Below are 17,697 nucleotides of genomic sequence, written 5' to 3'. Positions count from 1 at the left end.
GTCTGTGTGTGAGAACCTGTGACCATCTGTGTGTCTGTATGTATCCGTCTGTGTTTGTCAATCTATGTTTTTATCTGTGTGTCTGTATGTCTGTATCCGTCTGTGTCTGTGTGTGTCAATCTGTGACCATCTGTGTGTGTCTGTCAGTATCCGTCTGTGTCTGTGTGTCAATTTGTGGCCATCTGTGTGTGTCTGTCTGTCTGTATCTGTCTGTGTGTGTGTGTGAGAACCTGTGGCCATCTGTATGTCTGTCTATCTGTATCCGTCTCTTTGTCAATCTATGTTTTATCTGTGTGTCTGTATGTCTGTATCCGTCTGTGTCTGTGTCAATCTGTGGCCATCTGTGTGTGTCTGTCAGTATCCGTCTGTGTCTGTGTGTCAATTTGTGGCCATCTGTGTGTGCCTGTCTGTCTGTATCTGTCTGTGTGTGAGAACCTGTGGCCATCTGTATGTCTGTCTGTATCCGTCTGTGTTTGTCAATCTATGTTTTATCTGTGTGTCTGTATGTCTGTATCCGTCTGTGTCTGTGTGTCAATCTGTGACCATCTGTGTTCGTCTGTCAGTATCCGTCTGTGTCTGTGTGTCATTTTGTGGCCATCTGTGTGTGTGTGTGTCTGTCTGTATCTGTCTGTGTGTGTGTGAGAACCTGCGACCATCTGTGTGTCTGTATGTATCCGTCTGTGTTTGTCAATCTGTGTTTTTATCTGTGTGTCTGTATGTCTGTATCCGTATGTGTCTGTGTGTGTGCCAATCTGTGGCCATCTCTGTCTATCTGTATCCGTCTGTGTCTGTGTGTGTGTCAATCTGTGGCCATCTTTCTGTCTGTTTGTATCCGTGTGTGTGTCAATCTGTGACCATGTGTGTCTGTCTGTCTGTATCCTTCTGTGTTTCTGGGTGTCAACCTGTGTCCATCCGTGTGTGTGTCTTAGTCTGTGTCTATCTGTCTCTGAGGTGTGTGTCCATCTGTGTACCTTAATCTGTATATCTGTGTATGTCTCTTAATCTGTGTCTATGTGTGTGTCTTAGTCTTTGTTTATCTGTGTCTCTGGGGAGGGTGTAAATCTGTGTCCAACTGTGTGTGTCTGTGTGTCTCAGTATGTGTTTATCTGTGTCTCTGGGGTTTGTGTCCACCCACCTCTGCATCCATCTGTCTGTCTCTTTCTTCATTGGTCTTAGTGTCCCTGTCTCAATCTGTATTCGTCTATGTGTCAGTGTGTGGCTGGGTGTGGGAGCGGTGGTGCAGTGGTCAGCGCTACGCTACGTTACGAACGCAGCGACTCCAGTTCGATTCCTGCTCACGGCCAACACCAGTGATCGCGATTTTCTGAACAGGTCATGGGCCTCCTCCCCTCGGTCGACTCGGCCTCAAATGAGTAACCTGGTTCGGTGTGTAGTAAACATTGCCACTGGGGAGACAAAGGCGGCCGGGCGTGGTGCTGGCCACCCACCCCCTCGTGTGCCATAGTGCCAGCCTTCATAGACCGCTAATCGCTAACATCAAATTGCCTGTTAAGGCCATACGGGGGACTCTCACCTGTCCTGGGTCTCAGCTGCTCCAGGCTCTTAACCTGCCCAGCCTCTCACCTGCCCAGGCTCTCATCCGTGGGTGGAGGTTGAGGAGGAGCCGCACCCGCTGGCTTTGCCAAGTAGAAGGTCGCACAGCAGCAGAGTGTGTGGACTAATCTCCATCTGTTCCGTCTGTATAGGGTGGTGCTACTCCATCGCATGCGTGGGTTTTTCTCCGGGTGCTCCAGTTTCCACCCACGTATGAGCTCTCATTACTTGGCTAATAACACCTTGATATATAAAGGGCCGCAGAGTTTGGGAAAATAATTTTGGCTCAATGCTGGACTGCTGCCTTCTCCGCCCATCTTTCGTTCCTCTATGTATGTGTGTACTTTGAAATTATTTTGCACCGTAGCCAAAACTATTTTTTTATGTTACCAGGTAAGGCCGCAGCACTGAGCTATGAAGGAGCTCTTTTTCAGAATCGACCTGGCCATCACAAATGATAGCAGCTCAACGAAGTGGTTTATCATTCTATGGCAATTTAGAGCAGCACGCTGTGGTGATGTTCTAAATGTGGAGGGAAAAACCGGAGGACCCGGAGAAAAATCCACGCAATCATGGGGAGACACGCAAACTCAAAATATTCTGCGAGCTTTTACACATTCCGGTCAATGTCGGGGGCCACATACAGCTGAATGGCATGCTGGATTCGGGATCGATGGCATGCACCATCAGCGAAGATGCGGATCATGTGTTGGTGAAGGCAGGCTTGAATCTCGTGAAACACCCAGCAGATTGCGTGTTTCTAATAGGTTGTGGCGGAATGCGGACACAAACGAAGTGTGTCTTTGACCTACAACTAAGCATGGACGGAGTAAGCATGGTCGTGCCAATCCTGGTGGTTCCGGGTCAAACCAACGACATAGTGGGCTCGAATGTAATCAAGCAGCTACTGAAGACTCTGAGAAATGAGGAAGAATATTGGAACAAGATTTCCAATAGTACACCACCGACGGCGTCTGAGGGTGAGCGCCTAGTTGACCTTTTGAGTAACCTGACTGGTTGGAGAGGTTGTGTGGCACCTGAGAAAGTGGGGATAGTAAATATGACCCAAGCGGTGACAATTTTACCAAAACATGAACATCTGGTTTTGGGAAGGCTACCACTGGGTGCACCTAACTCACCAGGAAGTACGGTTATCGTTGAGCAGACGATGGCGAGGTGCTTTCCAAAAAACATTTTGGTAGAGAGGGTGATCACACCTCTGTGGGGGTGACCGATGGGTCCCCATGAAGGTGGTGAATCCCACGGACAAAGTTATAACGTTAAGGAGGAACAGCAAGTTAGCAGATGTATCACCATGTCTTGCTGTAGAGGATTTGGACCTACTTCAGTGCACCCTCTATTCATGATAGAAGTCACGTATCTGGACGGATGAGCCTGAACCAAAGACTGGCCTCCCTTGGTCTATCAAAGATTGATATTGACGGACGTTAGGTCAGTGGAGATGCAAAGTGTGAGCTGGTTAATCTGCTGGTAGAATATGAAGACATTTTCTCGAGAGATGTGTTGGATTGCGGAGAGACCAAGGAGTTTATGCATCGTATCCGACTGTCAGACGATCGCCCTTTCCGTCTTCCATACAGAAGGGTCCCACCACCTCACTATAGAGAATTGAGGAAGGCTGTCTCAGAGATGGAAGAGAAAAACATAATACGGAAGTCGGCAAGCGACTATGCTTCTCCTTTTTGTTATGGTTTGGAAAAAAGATGGTGGACTTCGAATCTGTACAGACTTTCGCTGGATGAACGCACGCACGATAAAAGAAGCACTTCCCTTGCCACATCAGGCTAATTGCCTTGCAGCATTGGTCGGGAATACATTTTTCAGTAAGATGGATTTGACATTTGGGTTTTATACGGTAACATTCCCATGCACGAAGACGACAAAAAGTAAACAGCATTTACGATGCCAGTGGGGTTGTTTGAATATAACAGGATGCCTCAGGGTCTTTGCAACAACCCGGCTTCATTTATGCGCATGACGATAGGCGTTTTTGGTCACCTCAACTTTACGAGCTTGTTATGTTACCTAGACGACCGACTGGTGTTTGCTCCTACAAAGGCGGAGGTCCAGAGGTTGCACACAGTATTTCAATTTAGATTAAAGTTACCAGGCTAACTCTGTACTTCAACAAACAAACATGGCTAAACCATACGTTTTCGAAATCACCAAAATAAAGCACTAAAAACAATGTAACAGTAATCATAGGAACTGTGCTTCAAATTTAACAATAAACGATATACATAACATGTACGGCCGAACTTTGCAGCCATAGCTTGCAGTATGAGTCACTCCATAACAGCAGGAGTATTAAAATTTTCTAATGCACACTATAATCAAAACTCAAGATCATACTTTGCAGCGGTCATCCGGAGCGATGCATTTGATTTCAGACCACTCTTTCAGATGGGTGTACACCATCTGTGCGGAGAATAAAGTCATTTTTGGGAATGGTCTTTTTTTACCCGAATTTTATTCCAGCCTGTTCGGCAAGGGCCAAGGTTTTGTTTCAGTTGACTGCAGGCCAAAAGAGAAAGAACGTGAAAGGCGCGAAGGGTCAGGGCACTTTCCGGAAATTGAATGCAGCAGACTGGACCTCTGAGTGTGACCAAGCCCTGAAAGAATTGATAGGCGGTTAGTAGACTGTGCAGTGTTGGCTCACCCGGACTTCAACAAACCCTTGGTGTTATCAATGGATGCATCCTTCGATGGGCTGGGTGCAGTGCTGTCACAAGTTCAGGAGGGGTGCGAAAAGGCACGCACAATAGCATTTGCCTCGAAGACACTCAGTGGTGCCCAGAAGCGATATCCTGCCCATAGGTTGGAGTTCTTGGCACTTAAGTGGAGTGTTTGTGACAATATATTATTGGTTCTTTCAGTAAAGTCACGGAGAAGGGAAACAATAAAATAATAAAAATATAAAACAATAAAATTCTCACGACGTTTCGACTGCAACACAAGCAATCATCATCAGGTGTGAAAACCACTTTTTTTCAATTTTCTTGCTGTGGTTTTCACACCTGATGATGATTGCTTGTGTTGCAGTCGAAACGTCGTGATAATTTTATTGTTTTATATTTTTATTATTTTGTTTCCCTTCTACGTGACTTTACCGAAAGAACCAAGAATATGAATCCCTGCAGTCACGAAAGCTTTAAATCAAAATTTGTTTGTGACAAGTTCAGTCACTGGTTCACTGTGCGGACGGACAACAACCCTCTGACTTAAGTTCTCACAAAGCCTAAGCTTGATGCTTGTGAGCAGAGGTGGATTGCAAAGCTCGCAAAAAAACGTTGTGGTGGATGCGCTCAGCAGAGATCCGTTCGTGGGGAAGGTAAATAGGCGGTTTCTTTGTGAGCCCTATCGCAATCTGGCTGTGGAGGCAGCAGGGGTTGGGAAGATGGATGTGCAAGATGCACTCTGGTGGATGAGTCAACTTCACCCAGGTGACGAGTGTTGCGGCAGTCACGCGCCCGCAACTGAGGGAGAATGTCTCGGCACGTTTTTGATGCAGCTTAAGTCAAAGCGATATTTGAATCCAAGGCAGGTTGGGAAGAGGGAGCTAAGTCTAGAGCAGGGGTCACCAAACTACGGCCCCGCGGGCCGAATCCGGCCCGCGACGTCAGTCCATCAGGCCCGCCGACGGTACTTGAATTTGGTTGATAAAACGTATGGAACACGAGACGTTGTGATACAATTTAAATTTAAATATGTTTAGAATACTAGGAGATTTTCACGCGTGCGGAGACCTCCTTACTGCTATGTGCCTTAAATTTACTATTTTAAATTTTAAATTATTGTATCTAGATTTTCTTGTTTATTGTAATGTTTGCTTATTTCGCGCCATCCCAAGTCCTTCCCCGGCTCGTGGTAGCTCCGCCTACGCTCTGACGTTACCATGGTTTCCATGGCAACACACACAAGCACGCATCCTTCCCGCCCCCAAGTATTGAACAGAATGTTTATGCGGCCCGCGATCGTCATTCTATCAGTTATCCGGCCCGTTGTGAAAAAAGTTTCGTGACCCCTGGTCTAGAGCAATGACTTTAGCTCAAAATGTGCAGTCACTGATACCACCTGGATAGGACGTGCTGCAAACATTGTCTTTAGAGGAACTGAGGTACAGCCAGAAGCAGGACCCGTGATCTCGAGAGTGCTGTCATACCTGAATCGTAGGCGCGCATGCCATCCAGGCGTGAGAGACACAATGAGAGTACTGGGGTTAATCAGCTCCTACGGCAGTGGAAGAAACTGGAATTGCCGGATGGAGTAATGTAGAGTCGTGAAAAACCAACTATCTGGACGGAAGAGGACACCAGTATTGTTCCGAGAGAAGGCACTGGTTGGGATTCATGACTTGGCAGGTCACCAGGGACGAGAGAGGACTTTGAGCTTTGCAAGGGAGCGGTTCATTTGGCCAGGAATGGAGAGAGATATCAGGGAGAATGTCCACTGTTGTGGGCGATGCGTCATGGCAAAGACGCCGGAATCAGCGACACGGGCACCGCTGGAGAGTATGAAGATGACAGCTCCAATGGAATTAGTCTGCATGGATTTCTGGTGTTTCGGAAGACCGGCTACAGCACTCAGTTGATGTTGTGGTGGTGACAGACCATTTTACGAAGATGGCCCATGCCTTCCCTTGCATTAACCAGACGGCGAAGCAGGTGGCTCGGAAATTATGGGATAATGTATTTTGTATCTACGGATTCCCAGAAAGGATTCATTCGGACCAAGGCACTAATTTTGAGTGACCTCATCGCAGAGCTGATGACATTTGCAGGTGTGAAAAAGTCGCGAACAGCATATCATCCAATGAGAAATTGTGGAACGGAAAGATTTAACCGCACTTTGGTGGGGACATGCTAAAGTCGCTGCCACTCAGGGCCAAGCATGAGTGGCCTCTGCAGGTGCAGACTCTCACCTTCACATATAATGCAACGGTCCATGAGGCGACGGGATATTCCCCTTTCTACCTTATGTTTGGCCGTGTGCCACGTCTTCCGGTGGATGTTGTTTTCCGCAATGTGCAGAATGACCCAGTCGTGACGGACTACAGCACTTACGTGAAGACTTTAATGTCAGACCTGAAAGAGGCCGCAGCCATTGCCCAAAGCCACACTGTGAAGGTACAACGACAGCAAGCCATGGAGTATGACAAAAGAGCTAAGGGCATGTCCCTGAAAGAGGATGACCGGGTGCTTCTTGCCAACAAAGGTGAACGAGGACGTAGGAAACTTGCAAACAGGTGCAAACCGGTTTTGGACGTGGTAGCCGGTAGGAACTCATACATACAAGGTTATGGACCCAGTGGGAAACGCAAAGGTTGTACATCAAAATCTTTTGCTTGTAGTGAATTTCTTGTTTTTGCCCTTAGTCCTTCTTTCATCCCTGGCGTGTCCCTAACTCCGCCCCTGGCCACGCCCCCTTTCTAGAACTCTCTGGCCCGTTCCCGAACTTCCCTGTTGATTCCCTCTTGTTGCAACTCGCCCTCTATTATTTATCAACCCTGTAATTTCTGCTCGTGACCTCTAGTCCACGCACTTTCTTTGCACCCGCACTGTCTCCACACACATACTGTCTACACACATACTGTCTCCACACATGCACTGTCTCTACACTAGTACAGCACACCGGTGTGTTGGAGAGTAGATCCAAACTCACAATCTGATTACGACGTTTCGCCAGTCATTACAACTAGCATCATCAGGCGACAGACATATTTGTGGAGAAATCCTCCTGTTTCATTCTTAAATCCCTCGGCCCTTCTGTGCGTACCTCCGTCCCGGCTGCGTTCCTGGGGTGAGCAGGCATTTGCTGTGTCTGCGCCTCGGTCGTGGAATTCCCTACCGTTGGAAATTCGTTTAACCGACAATGTGGATACTTTTAAGTCGCGTTTTAAAACAACTAATTATTAAGTCCGTTTATTCTTTATAGCTCTCATCCTCTTTTCCTTAACCTTAATCTTACAAGGCGCCTTGAGACAGAGAAAGGCACCTTACAAATAAATGAAAATGATTATTAATTGGCTGTGTCGGGTGGTGACGGGTTTAACGACATCTATAGTTACGCAATCTAACAAAAAAAACTATTACGGATATTGGTCGTGAAAGCTAACGTGTTAAAATTAAAATACTGCACATCTATATATCACCCCATGATGCAGAGTCTTAGAGATTAGAGTGGTAAGTACGGTGCTGTAAATGTGGTAACTTTTTGTCTATTTGTATTCTTTCTTTATGCCAACTTCATATAATAAACGAATATAGAACACCTACAAACATGTCAAACAAGAATGTGCAAAAATAAGTTAATTTAAACAATGATGACGATTTAGTGATTGTCCGGTGTTTTTGAAAATCCGGTGCCTCCTACCCCAACTCCCTAAGCTGGTGCCGTTTGCAAGTGTTTGCGTTTTAAGTTAATGTTACTCAAATTTATACAGCACAGGGACTCCTCTACCTACTCAATACTTGACTTACGAACTTTCAGAGATTGGAACAAACCCGGTCCGGTGCGTCCAGTTGCCTGTTCAGACCGAGAGTCGTAAGTTCAACCGCCCCGCTCAATAGATGGTGGTGGCGGCATCTACATCTGCAGAACATTAAGAACCAGCAGCATCTACATCTGCAGACCATGAAGAACCAGTGGCATCTACATCTGCAGAATGTGAAGAACCAGTGGCATCTACACCTGCAGAACACGAAGAACCAGCGGCATCTACATCTGCAGAACTTGAAGAACCAGTGGCATCTACATCTGCAGAACATGATGAACCAGTGGGATCTGCATCTGCAGAACGTGAAGAACCAGCGGGATCTAAATCTGCAAAACTTGAAGAACTCATGTCATCTACATCTGCAGAACGTGAAAAACCAGTGGCATCTACATCTGCAATACATGAAGAACCAGCGGCATCTACATCTACAGAACTTGAAAAACCAGCGGCATCTACATCTGCAGAACATGAAGGACTAGTGACATCTCCATCTGCAGAACAGGCATGTACAGGAGAGTACACAACTTTCAAAGCCATTCCCCGTGTTTAGTGTACACGCCATACAACACGTTTGGAATCGACTTACTAACAAAGCAACTTACCTCTGGAACATAACTCATTCGTAAGTAAATAAGTCGCTGTATAGGGTATATAAATGTGTTTATGTACACGGTGTATATATATGTGTGTGTACAGGGTGTATATATGTGTGTTTGTGTGTTTGGAGCCATTGAAGAGGATTCTACAATGGTCACACAAAGTGCTTGGTCACAACTGAGCCGCGATACCCTCGCTGCTGATCTCGTCAAGGAGCTATAAACCATCGCCACGCGACACTCCGGTGGTCATACTCGCAGTAGCGGCGGCTTCGGGCTCAGCCGTCGAATCAAAGGCGGCGGTTACCGCATCATCGTCGTGTAACACTTCCCAATATGGTTCCGCGGCCGTCTGGAACGCTCTCTTTCCGATATTAGGAAGACGCTGCGAGCTATGCATCATCGCCTAGATTGACAAACTCATTTGTTTGGAAGCTGCAGCTTGTTTTGTGTTTAGTTTGTTGTCCTTCCCTGTCCCCCGAACCTCCGATTATCAACGGTCGGCTACGTACGGTGTGAAGGAAAGTTCAACGTACGTTGGTAAATCTGTTCAGACCTGAACGTTATTCTCCATCTTCACCTTCCCGCTTCACAATGGAGAGGGGAAATGAAGAAACCTTCGGAGTTAGAATCTTTAGTTATCCAGGGGCAATCTGATGAGCTATAAAGCTATTTTTCACAGATGTCCAGTAGGAGCACGGGAGATCGCAAAGTTACAACAACAAAGTACAATAACACGATAGGAGAGCAAAGTATAGGAAACGTAAATAAATTACTTAAAAACTAAACTATTTTTATTGTTACCAGGTAAGGCCCCTAATGAGCTGTGTAGTAGCTCTTTTTCAGAAGTAACCTGGTCATCACAAATGATAGCAGCTTAACTAAGTGGCTGACATCATCATCACATGGAAATGTATAGGAGCATCTATACATGTCCACATCATGTGGAGGGGAAATGGAGGACCCGGAGAAAAATCTCTGCGAGAGAGCGAGAGACATGCAAACTCCAAATATACAACAGGTGTCAGGGTCGGCATCGAACCCATGACCTGCAGTGATCCCAATGCTGCTGTATATTTGGAGTCTGCGTCTCTCTCCCAATGGTCGTGTCGATTTTTCTCCGGGTCCTACGGTTTTTCCCCGCTACGTTTAGAATCGGCATCACCGTGCGTTTAGAGTCTTTGGCTGCTAGCTATGAATTTCCACATGGTGATGATGATGATATCAGCCACTTTGTTGAGCTGCTATCATTTGTGATGGCCCAGGTCGCTTCTGAAAATGAGCTCCTACACAGCTCAGTGGGGCCTTACCTGGTAGCAATAAAAAAACGTTTAGTTTATACCAGGCGAGGGAGGTTAACATCTCGCCACAGCAGTGGATCAGGGTGGGTGGGGGGCCCGGGGTTGGGAAGTTACTACATCGACAAACGGCACTAAAATTAAAACCTCTCCCCCATGGTTCCACCAAAACACCGCTCTCTGTCCCAGACGGGGCTCCACGTCTCACGGCCAGAGTTTCATTCCAACTCTGGATTCACAGCCACGAAGCCCACACGAGGGGGGTTGGGGGGGTGTGTGGGTGGGTGATGGCAGAGCGTCCTCTATGACGACGCCGCCGACAACGTCGCCTTCGCCTTTACTGCCGCCGGCTTCTTTTCAAAGCCGCCTCGCGCGGCGGCAAGCAGGATGAGGAGGTGGTGGTGGGGGCGGTGGTGGGGGCGTTTCTCTTTGCCTGGCTCGCTCCGGCGGAGAAGGAGCGGTCGCCACCGCCGCCTCTGGACGTCTGCCGTTTTCTCTGTTCGCCACCTCCGTTTCCGCGGGGAACGGGAGCGTCGAACGTCCGAGCCGAGGCATCCTCCGGTTTGCCGTCGGACGGGGGCCGTGACGGCGGGCCATGGACGTTCTGGTGAATGTGAAGGGCCCTGGGGTCCGCGAACTCCTTGCCGCACGTGGCGCACCGGCGTGCCCTGCCAGCCTCGTGGACCCGCCGGTGGGCGACAAGGGTGTCCGACTGGGCGAATATCTTGCCGCACTGGGCGCACCCGTAGGGCTTCTCGCCCGTGTGGGTCCTCTGGTGGTTTCGGAGGTGCTCCGACAGGGTGAACTCCGTGCCGCAGACGGTGCAGTGGTAGGGCTTGCCGCGGGCGTGCGTCTTTTGGTGCTCGTGAAGATCCCCCGAGCGGTTGAACGCCAGTTCGCAATCAGTGCACTTGTAGGGCTTCTCCTCGGCGTGCGCCGTTCGGTGCTGGCGGAATATCTCGGCGTCGATGAACACCTTGCCGCACTCGGCGCACTTGTGCGACTCGCACGCGTCGTGTGTCGCCTGGTGGTCGATGAACACGTTCAGCTTGTCTGTGTTGAACGGGCAGTGGGGGCACCGGAACAGAGCGGGCTCCGTCCACCCCCTGTGCCGCTTCATGTGGTCGTCCAGGGCAGGCAGGCTGACCACGAGCCACTTGCAGATCGGGCAGAAGATCTTCATCTCCGCTCCGTTCCGTTCCGCGTTGGCACTGGGGCACACAAGGGCAAGGCAACAATCACAAGACGACAAATTGCGTGACGCGCCGCTGCACGATATCCATTCACGGGTGAACCGCTACACCTCGTTGATGATCTCGCTGAGGAGCATGAACCGTCGTGATGTGAACTCTCCAACCGTCAACCTCATAGCACCAAAAGCAGCGGTGCATTGTTGCGTGGCGCTTTGAGATCCGTTTCTTCTGCGGCCGTCTGGAACGCTCTTCCCTTCCGATATTAGGAAGCCACTGGGAGCTATGATGCACTTTAAAATCATCATCTCGATTGACAAATTAATTCCTTTAGAACTGCTTTTTGTGTTTAGTTTGTTGTCCTTTCCCCGCATCTGCGATTAACACAGTTGGCTCTGTCGAGGCGAGATGTTAACTACCTCTGCTGGTATACAGGTCTTGGGTTCGATCCCGACCCTGACACCTGTATATTTGGAGTTTGCGTGTCTCTCTCCCCATGATTGCGTGGATTTTTCTCCGGGTCCTCCGTTTTTTCTCTCCACATTTAGAATCAACATCACCACACGTTTAGAGTACAGTATTTGGCTGCTCTAAATTGCCACGTGATAAGCCACTTTGTTGAGCTGCTATCATTCGTGATGGCCAGGTCGCTTCTGAAAAAGAGCTCCTACATAACTCAGTGCTGGGGCCTTACCTGGTAACAATACAAAATTGTTTAGTTTTGGAAAGGTACGGTGCAAAATAATTTCAACATACACACATACATAGAGGAGTGAGGAACCAAAGATGAGCGGGGAAGGCAGCAGTCCAGCATTGAGCCAAAATTATTTTCCAAGCTCTGCGGCCCTTTATATATCAAGGTGTTATCAGCCAAGTAATGAGAGCTCATACGTGGGTGGAAACTGGAGCACCCGGAGAAAAACCCACGCATGCGATGGAGTAGCACCACCCCATACAGACGGAACAGATGGAGATTCGTCCACACACTCTGCTACTGTACCGCCTTTTCCCGGCAGAGCTAGGTGGTACGGCTCCTCCTCAACCGCCACCCACGGGTAGAAGGGAGTGAGATGGAACAGATGGAGATTAGTCCACACACTCTGCTGCTGTGCGACCTTCTACCGGCAAAGCCAGTGGGTACGGCTCCTCCTCAACCTCCACCCACGGATGAGAGCCTGGGCAGGTGAGAAGCTGGGCAGGTGAGAGCCTGGACAGGTGAGAATCCCCCATATGGCCTTAACAGGCAAGTTGCTAGATTTGAAGCTTTCGTGACTACAGGAATCCATACTCTTTGTGTACGTACACCAAGCCCTCAGGATGAACGGATATTCTGATCGTACAATCCGCAAAGCTGTCTCCCCAGCAATGGGGAGACAACCATCTGAGGATCCAACCAATACCATCACTTTACCATACATAGCAGGGGCTACCAAAAATATTTCCAAAATCTTAAACGAACAAAAGATCCAGGTTCGTTTCAACACAGCACACAAAATCCGTGATATGATCCCATCTGTAAAGGATGTGATTCCTGATATGCAATACCCGGGTGTCTACAAATTGAGTTGTGGCTGCGGCAGCAGTTACATTGGGGAAACGAAACAACACGTCTTGGACCGCGTTCGCGAACACAAGGCAGATCTGAAACATGGTAGCACCAATACCTCTGCTGTTGCTGATCATTGTTTTAACGCAGTGGGCTCACACGAAATTGACTTTTCCAAGACGAAGGTACTCTGCAAACCCACCGGCTATTATCAGAGATGTGTTCATGAAGCCATCCAGATATATAAACACAGACCAAACTTGAACCGAGAAGATGGGTACCAACTGAGCAATCATTGGAAGGACGTTATTAACCAGGTAAAGTCTTAACTGACTGTGATGTTTCCATTCTACCTGCCTATGTCAGCTGTTATTTCCGATTCTCTGTGTCTTTCTCTCTCTCTCTGTGTATCTCTAACTTTACTCCAGTGACCCGGGTGCTGCTGCGGGGTCCACTTTCTGCCCACCCCCTCTCCCCCTACTGCCGAGGCCTATAAAACCTCGGGCCAAGGCAGATCTCTCGCCTACTTTAGCAGTTTTTTTTCTTGCTGTGGTTGTCCCACCTGATGATGATTGCTTGTGTTGCTATGGAAACGTCGTCATCTATTATTTTTCTACCTACGTGGCTTTACCGAAAGAACCAAAGAGAATAGGCAAGTTGCTGTTAGAGAGTAGCGGCCTATGAAGGCTGGCACCATGGCACACGAGGGGGTACGTGGCCAACACCACGCAAATCCGCCTTTCTCTCCCCAGTGGTGATGTTTACTACACACACCGCACCAGGTTTCTCATTTGAGGCCGAGTCGACCTAGGGGAGGAGGTCCATGACCGGTTCAGATAATCCCGATCACTGGTGTTGGCCGTGAGCGGGAATCGAACTCGGGTCGCCGGGTTCGTGGCGCAGCGTAGCACTAACCGCTTGCACCACCGCTCCCACACAGAGACACACACTGACGCATAGACGAATACAGATTGAGACAGGGAAACTGTAAGACAAATGAAGAGACAGGCGGATGGATGCAGAGATGGGTGGACACAACAACAACAATAACCGCCATTCACCACTAAGTGGCGGTGATGTCACCACGACGCTTGTGCCAGACTATGTGCACCCTGAGGCCACGTGAAGTGTCGAACGCCTGCTGGCAGGAGGTCACGGGGCAGACCCAGGTGCCACGGGTCGACTGACTGAGATGACTGGCTGATGCACCACCTGTGCCCCCTACTGTGCCAACCTGCTGTGCTTTAGCCACCCGGCGCTCTGCTCATTGTTGTGAGCGTCGCTCCTCCGCCCTCCGTTGTTGTTGGAGGGCGACTACCTCCAACTGCCCAGTAGCATCCTACACGAGCCTCCTCCACAGAGGCCGATCTTGACACCGCTGGTACCAGTCATCGGCAAGTCCACTCAGCTCCACGTCCTCCTGTACCACATCACTCCATCTCTTCTCTAGCCCGTGCCGCGCCCATTTAGCCCCCTCAATCCGGCCGAACAAAAGCTGTTTCGGCATGTGGTGGCTGGGCATGCGGGCTAAATGACCCAGCCATCGCAGCCTTGCCCGCCGGAGGAGCTCACCGATGGGACCTTGCCCAGATCTTTCAAGGATTTGTGAGCTCCTCACACAATCCAGTCTGGTTAAACCCAGGATGGATCGTAGGCAGGCCAGCCTAAATGTTTCTAACCGGCGAAGATGTTCCATTAGGGGGGTCCACGTTTCGCAAGCGTAGAGAAGGGAGGGAATGACCGTGGCCGAGAAGACCTGAAGCTTAGTGCGGAGCGACAGACCAGGTAGCTTTCACACAGCGTTACGCAACCGATGAAAAGATATTGCCGCTCGACTGATTCGGAGTGAGACCTCTGCTGTTAAACTGGAGCCGGTCATAAGCACACTGCCCAGGTATGGGAAACTCTCCACTTGCTCCACAACTGCCCCATCACCGATTGGGAGGTGTGGGGGTGGAGTGTCCGATGGTACAAAATACCCAGGCAGATGCTTAGTTTTCGTGAGGCTGATGGTAAGGCCCCACCTCTTAGTGGCACGCTCCAGTCTCAGCAGCAGCATCTCCAACTCCTCCTCTGAATGAGCAGCTATTACCAAATCATCAGCATACATAACGTGGTTGAGAAAATAGGGAGCTATCCCTTGACTGCACCCGGGCATCGATCAGCCTCCCATTATATCTGTACCATATGGAGATTCCCCCGGTACAGCTATTGAAGGCTTCATGAACTACGTGGTCAAAATAGATGTTAAGCAATGTGGGAGCCAGAGGACATCCCTGTCACACCCCAAGGTGTACAGGGAATGGCTCTGAAGGTCCTTAATGATCGTGAGCAGAGGGTCAGGTACTCCAAAAGCACGAAGAACAACCCAGAGCCCAGGCCTACTGATGGTATTATAGGCCTTGACCAGGTCAATAAAGCAGAGATGTAGGTCTTGTTGGAATTCCCTACACCTCTGCTGTAGCAGACGGACAGAAAATATGGCATCTGTGCAGGACCGCCCTTTCCTGAAACCGCATTGGGGCTCCGCAAGCCTCTCCTCAGCGTGCCTGGCAAGGCGATGTTGAATAATACTTGCCAGGACCTTTCCCGGCACACTGAGGAGTGAGATGCCCCTGTAGTTGTTACAGTCTGTGCGGTCCCCCTTCTTAAAAAGGGGGACCACCAGGGTATCCTTCCAATCCTGCGGAACCCGTCCAGTGGTCCAGACTGTTGTTATGATGTCATATAGGGCAGTCTGTGCACAAACGCCACCCTCCCTCAGCATTTCGCTTGGGAGATCATCTCTGCCCGCTGCCTTTCCTGGTCTCAGACTCCGGATCGCCTTCAGTACTTCCTCAACAGATGGCACCTCAGCCAGCCACTCACAGGGGGTGACTTCTTCCAATATTTGAGGCACCGCAGCCTCAGCAGGGTCATCCTCACTTTGTGCCACGATGTTTTCCTGGCTGAGGGATTTCCCTCCCCCAGGACCTCACAGAAATGCTCAGAAAATCTGCAAACCTGTTCCTGGGGGTCGGAGATTGGATCACCGTTTTTTCCCCTAATGATGGTAATAGGTGTGGTGCTGCAGGTTACTTTTTTGATGGAGTTAAATAGAGATTTGTGATCACGAGCCACTGAGGCAGACTCCATCTCCTCAGCAACCCGCGACCACCACCCATCCTTGCAGCGCCTCACGGCTCTCCGAACCTCCGAGCAAAGGCTGCGGTAAGCCTCCTCATTCTCTGACGTGGGATTCTGTAGCCGATGACAGTGGGCCTGTCGCTTTTTCTCAACCATTCTGAACACCTCTTCTATCAGCCAGGGTCTCTGGGGAGGTCTTGAGCACGTACCCAAAGCAGCCATTACAGCTGCATGAGTCACAGTCCTAAACCTCGCCCATCTACCCTCGACATCAAGAGGAGTCGGGGACGATGCCAATCCCAGCCGCAAGCGATGATGAAATTCTCGCTTGCAACTTTCATCAGATAACTGAGACCAGGCCACTTTAGGTTGGAATGGGGTCCTGGGTGTACACCCACCACCGGAGTGGAAGAATTGCAGGTGCATCTTACAGATGACTAGTCGATGGTCAGAGGGCAGATCAGCTCCACGGTAGGTCCTGGTGTCAAGGACATGGGCTCGCATCCGCTGGTCCGTCACTATGTAGTCCAGCAGATGTTCTTGCTTGGACCCGGCATGCATCTATGATGTTGTGTGGATGCGCCGATGCCGGAACAGCGCGTTGGTATTTACAAGCCAATGGGCTGCACAAAAATCTAGCAGCCTCCTACTGTTGTTATTGAGCTGATCTGGCCCATGCCCTCCAATAACTCCAGACCAGGTGCCAGCATCATGACCAACTCGGGCATTGAAGTCACCCAACATGATGACTCTATCCCGAGGGGCCACTTAAGCCAGCACCTGTGACAGGTCATACAAGGCATCTGACTCATCGGCTTTGCCTGCATCCCTCCACGGATGTTCATCTTCGGTGGGGGCATAAGTAACCACGACCACCATTCCTCGCCTCCGGTTGATGGGAAGGCGAGCCCAAAGTAGCCTGGGGCTTACAGCTTCCCACACCTCACCGCCACGCTCCCATGCCCCCTTCATTCTTTTGGGTGGACACAAACCCCAGAGACACAGATAGACACAGACACACACAGATGGCCACAGATTGACACACAGACACAGATGGATACAGAAAGACACACAGATGCCCACTGATTGACACACACAGATTGACACAGATAGACAAGACAGACACACAGATGGCCACAGATTGACACACAGCCACAGATGGATACAGAAAGATACACAGATGCCCGCAGATTGACACACACACAGACAGACACACACAGATTGACACAGATAGACAAGACAGACACACAGAGATGGCCACAGATTGACACACACACAGACGGATACAGAAAGACACACACAGATGGCCACATTGACAGACGGATACAGACACACAGATTTGCACAGAGACGCAGACCGATACAGACAGACACAGACAGATGGCCACATATTGACACAGCCAGACACACACAGATGGCCACAGGTTGAGAGACAAAGACGGATACACAGAGACACAGACAGACACGGGTATTCTCCCACAGAGTGACACAAAGACACGGACTCACGCAGACTCGGCCGACTCGGTGGTGACGTCACCATTCCCTGCTCGACGTGACGTCACGTCTCTCTTTTTTGCAAGAAAACTTTTTTTTGCAAGAAATTATTTTTTGCAAGAAAAATGTTTTTGCTGTCGTTTTCCCACCTGATGATTGCTTGTTTTGCAATCGAAACGTCGTGATTTATTTTATTTTATACCTACGTGACCGAAAGAACCAAAGAGTATGTTGCCCGTGATGTCACGTCTCTTCGTCCCCCACCAGTCGTGACGTAACTTCTCGTGCTACCTTACCCTATCGGTCGTGACGTCACATTTGTTGGTCCCCCAATGGTCGCGAACGTCACGTTTCTTCGCCCCCCCCGCCCCCCATCG

At 49.6% G+C, this 17,697-nt stretch overlaps 2 protein-coding genes across 2 annotated transcripts in view; both read right to left on the bottom strand.

Moving 5' to 3' along the window:
• Window positions 1-17,697, bottom strand: part of LOC116958653 (uncharacterized) — a 55,060-nt gene that overhangs the window by 10,480 nt on the left and 26,883 nt on the right. The window lies entirely within an intron of this gene.
• On the bottom strand, window positions 6,631-17,593 carry LOC116958671 (uncharacterized). Its single transcript, XM_032981406.2, has 2 exons — window positions 17,333-17,593; window positions 6,631-11,176 (listed from the first exon to the last, which is right to left on the bottom strand). The coding sequence occupies exon 2, from the start codon at window positions 11,146-11,148 to the stop codon at window positions 10,303-10,305; it is 846 nt and encodes a 281-aa protein (XP_032837297.2). The 5' UTR covers window positions 11,149-11,176; window positions 17,333-17,593; the 3' UTR covers window positions 6,631-10,302.

The sequence above is a fragment of the Petromyzon marinus genome, chromosome 80 (assembly GCF_048934315.1).
Source record: "Petromyzon marinus isolate PM22_M1 ecotype Great Lakes invasive population chromosome 80, UKy_Petmar_22M1.pri1.0, whole genome shotgun sequence".
NCBI classification, from domain to species: domain Eukaryota; kingdom Metazoa; phylum Chordata; class Hyperoartia; order Petromyzontiformes; family Petromyzontidae; genus Petromyzon; species Petromyzon marinus.
This window is presented reverse-complemented; position numbering and strand designations above follow the sequence as displayed.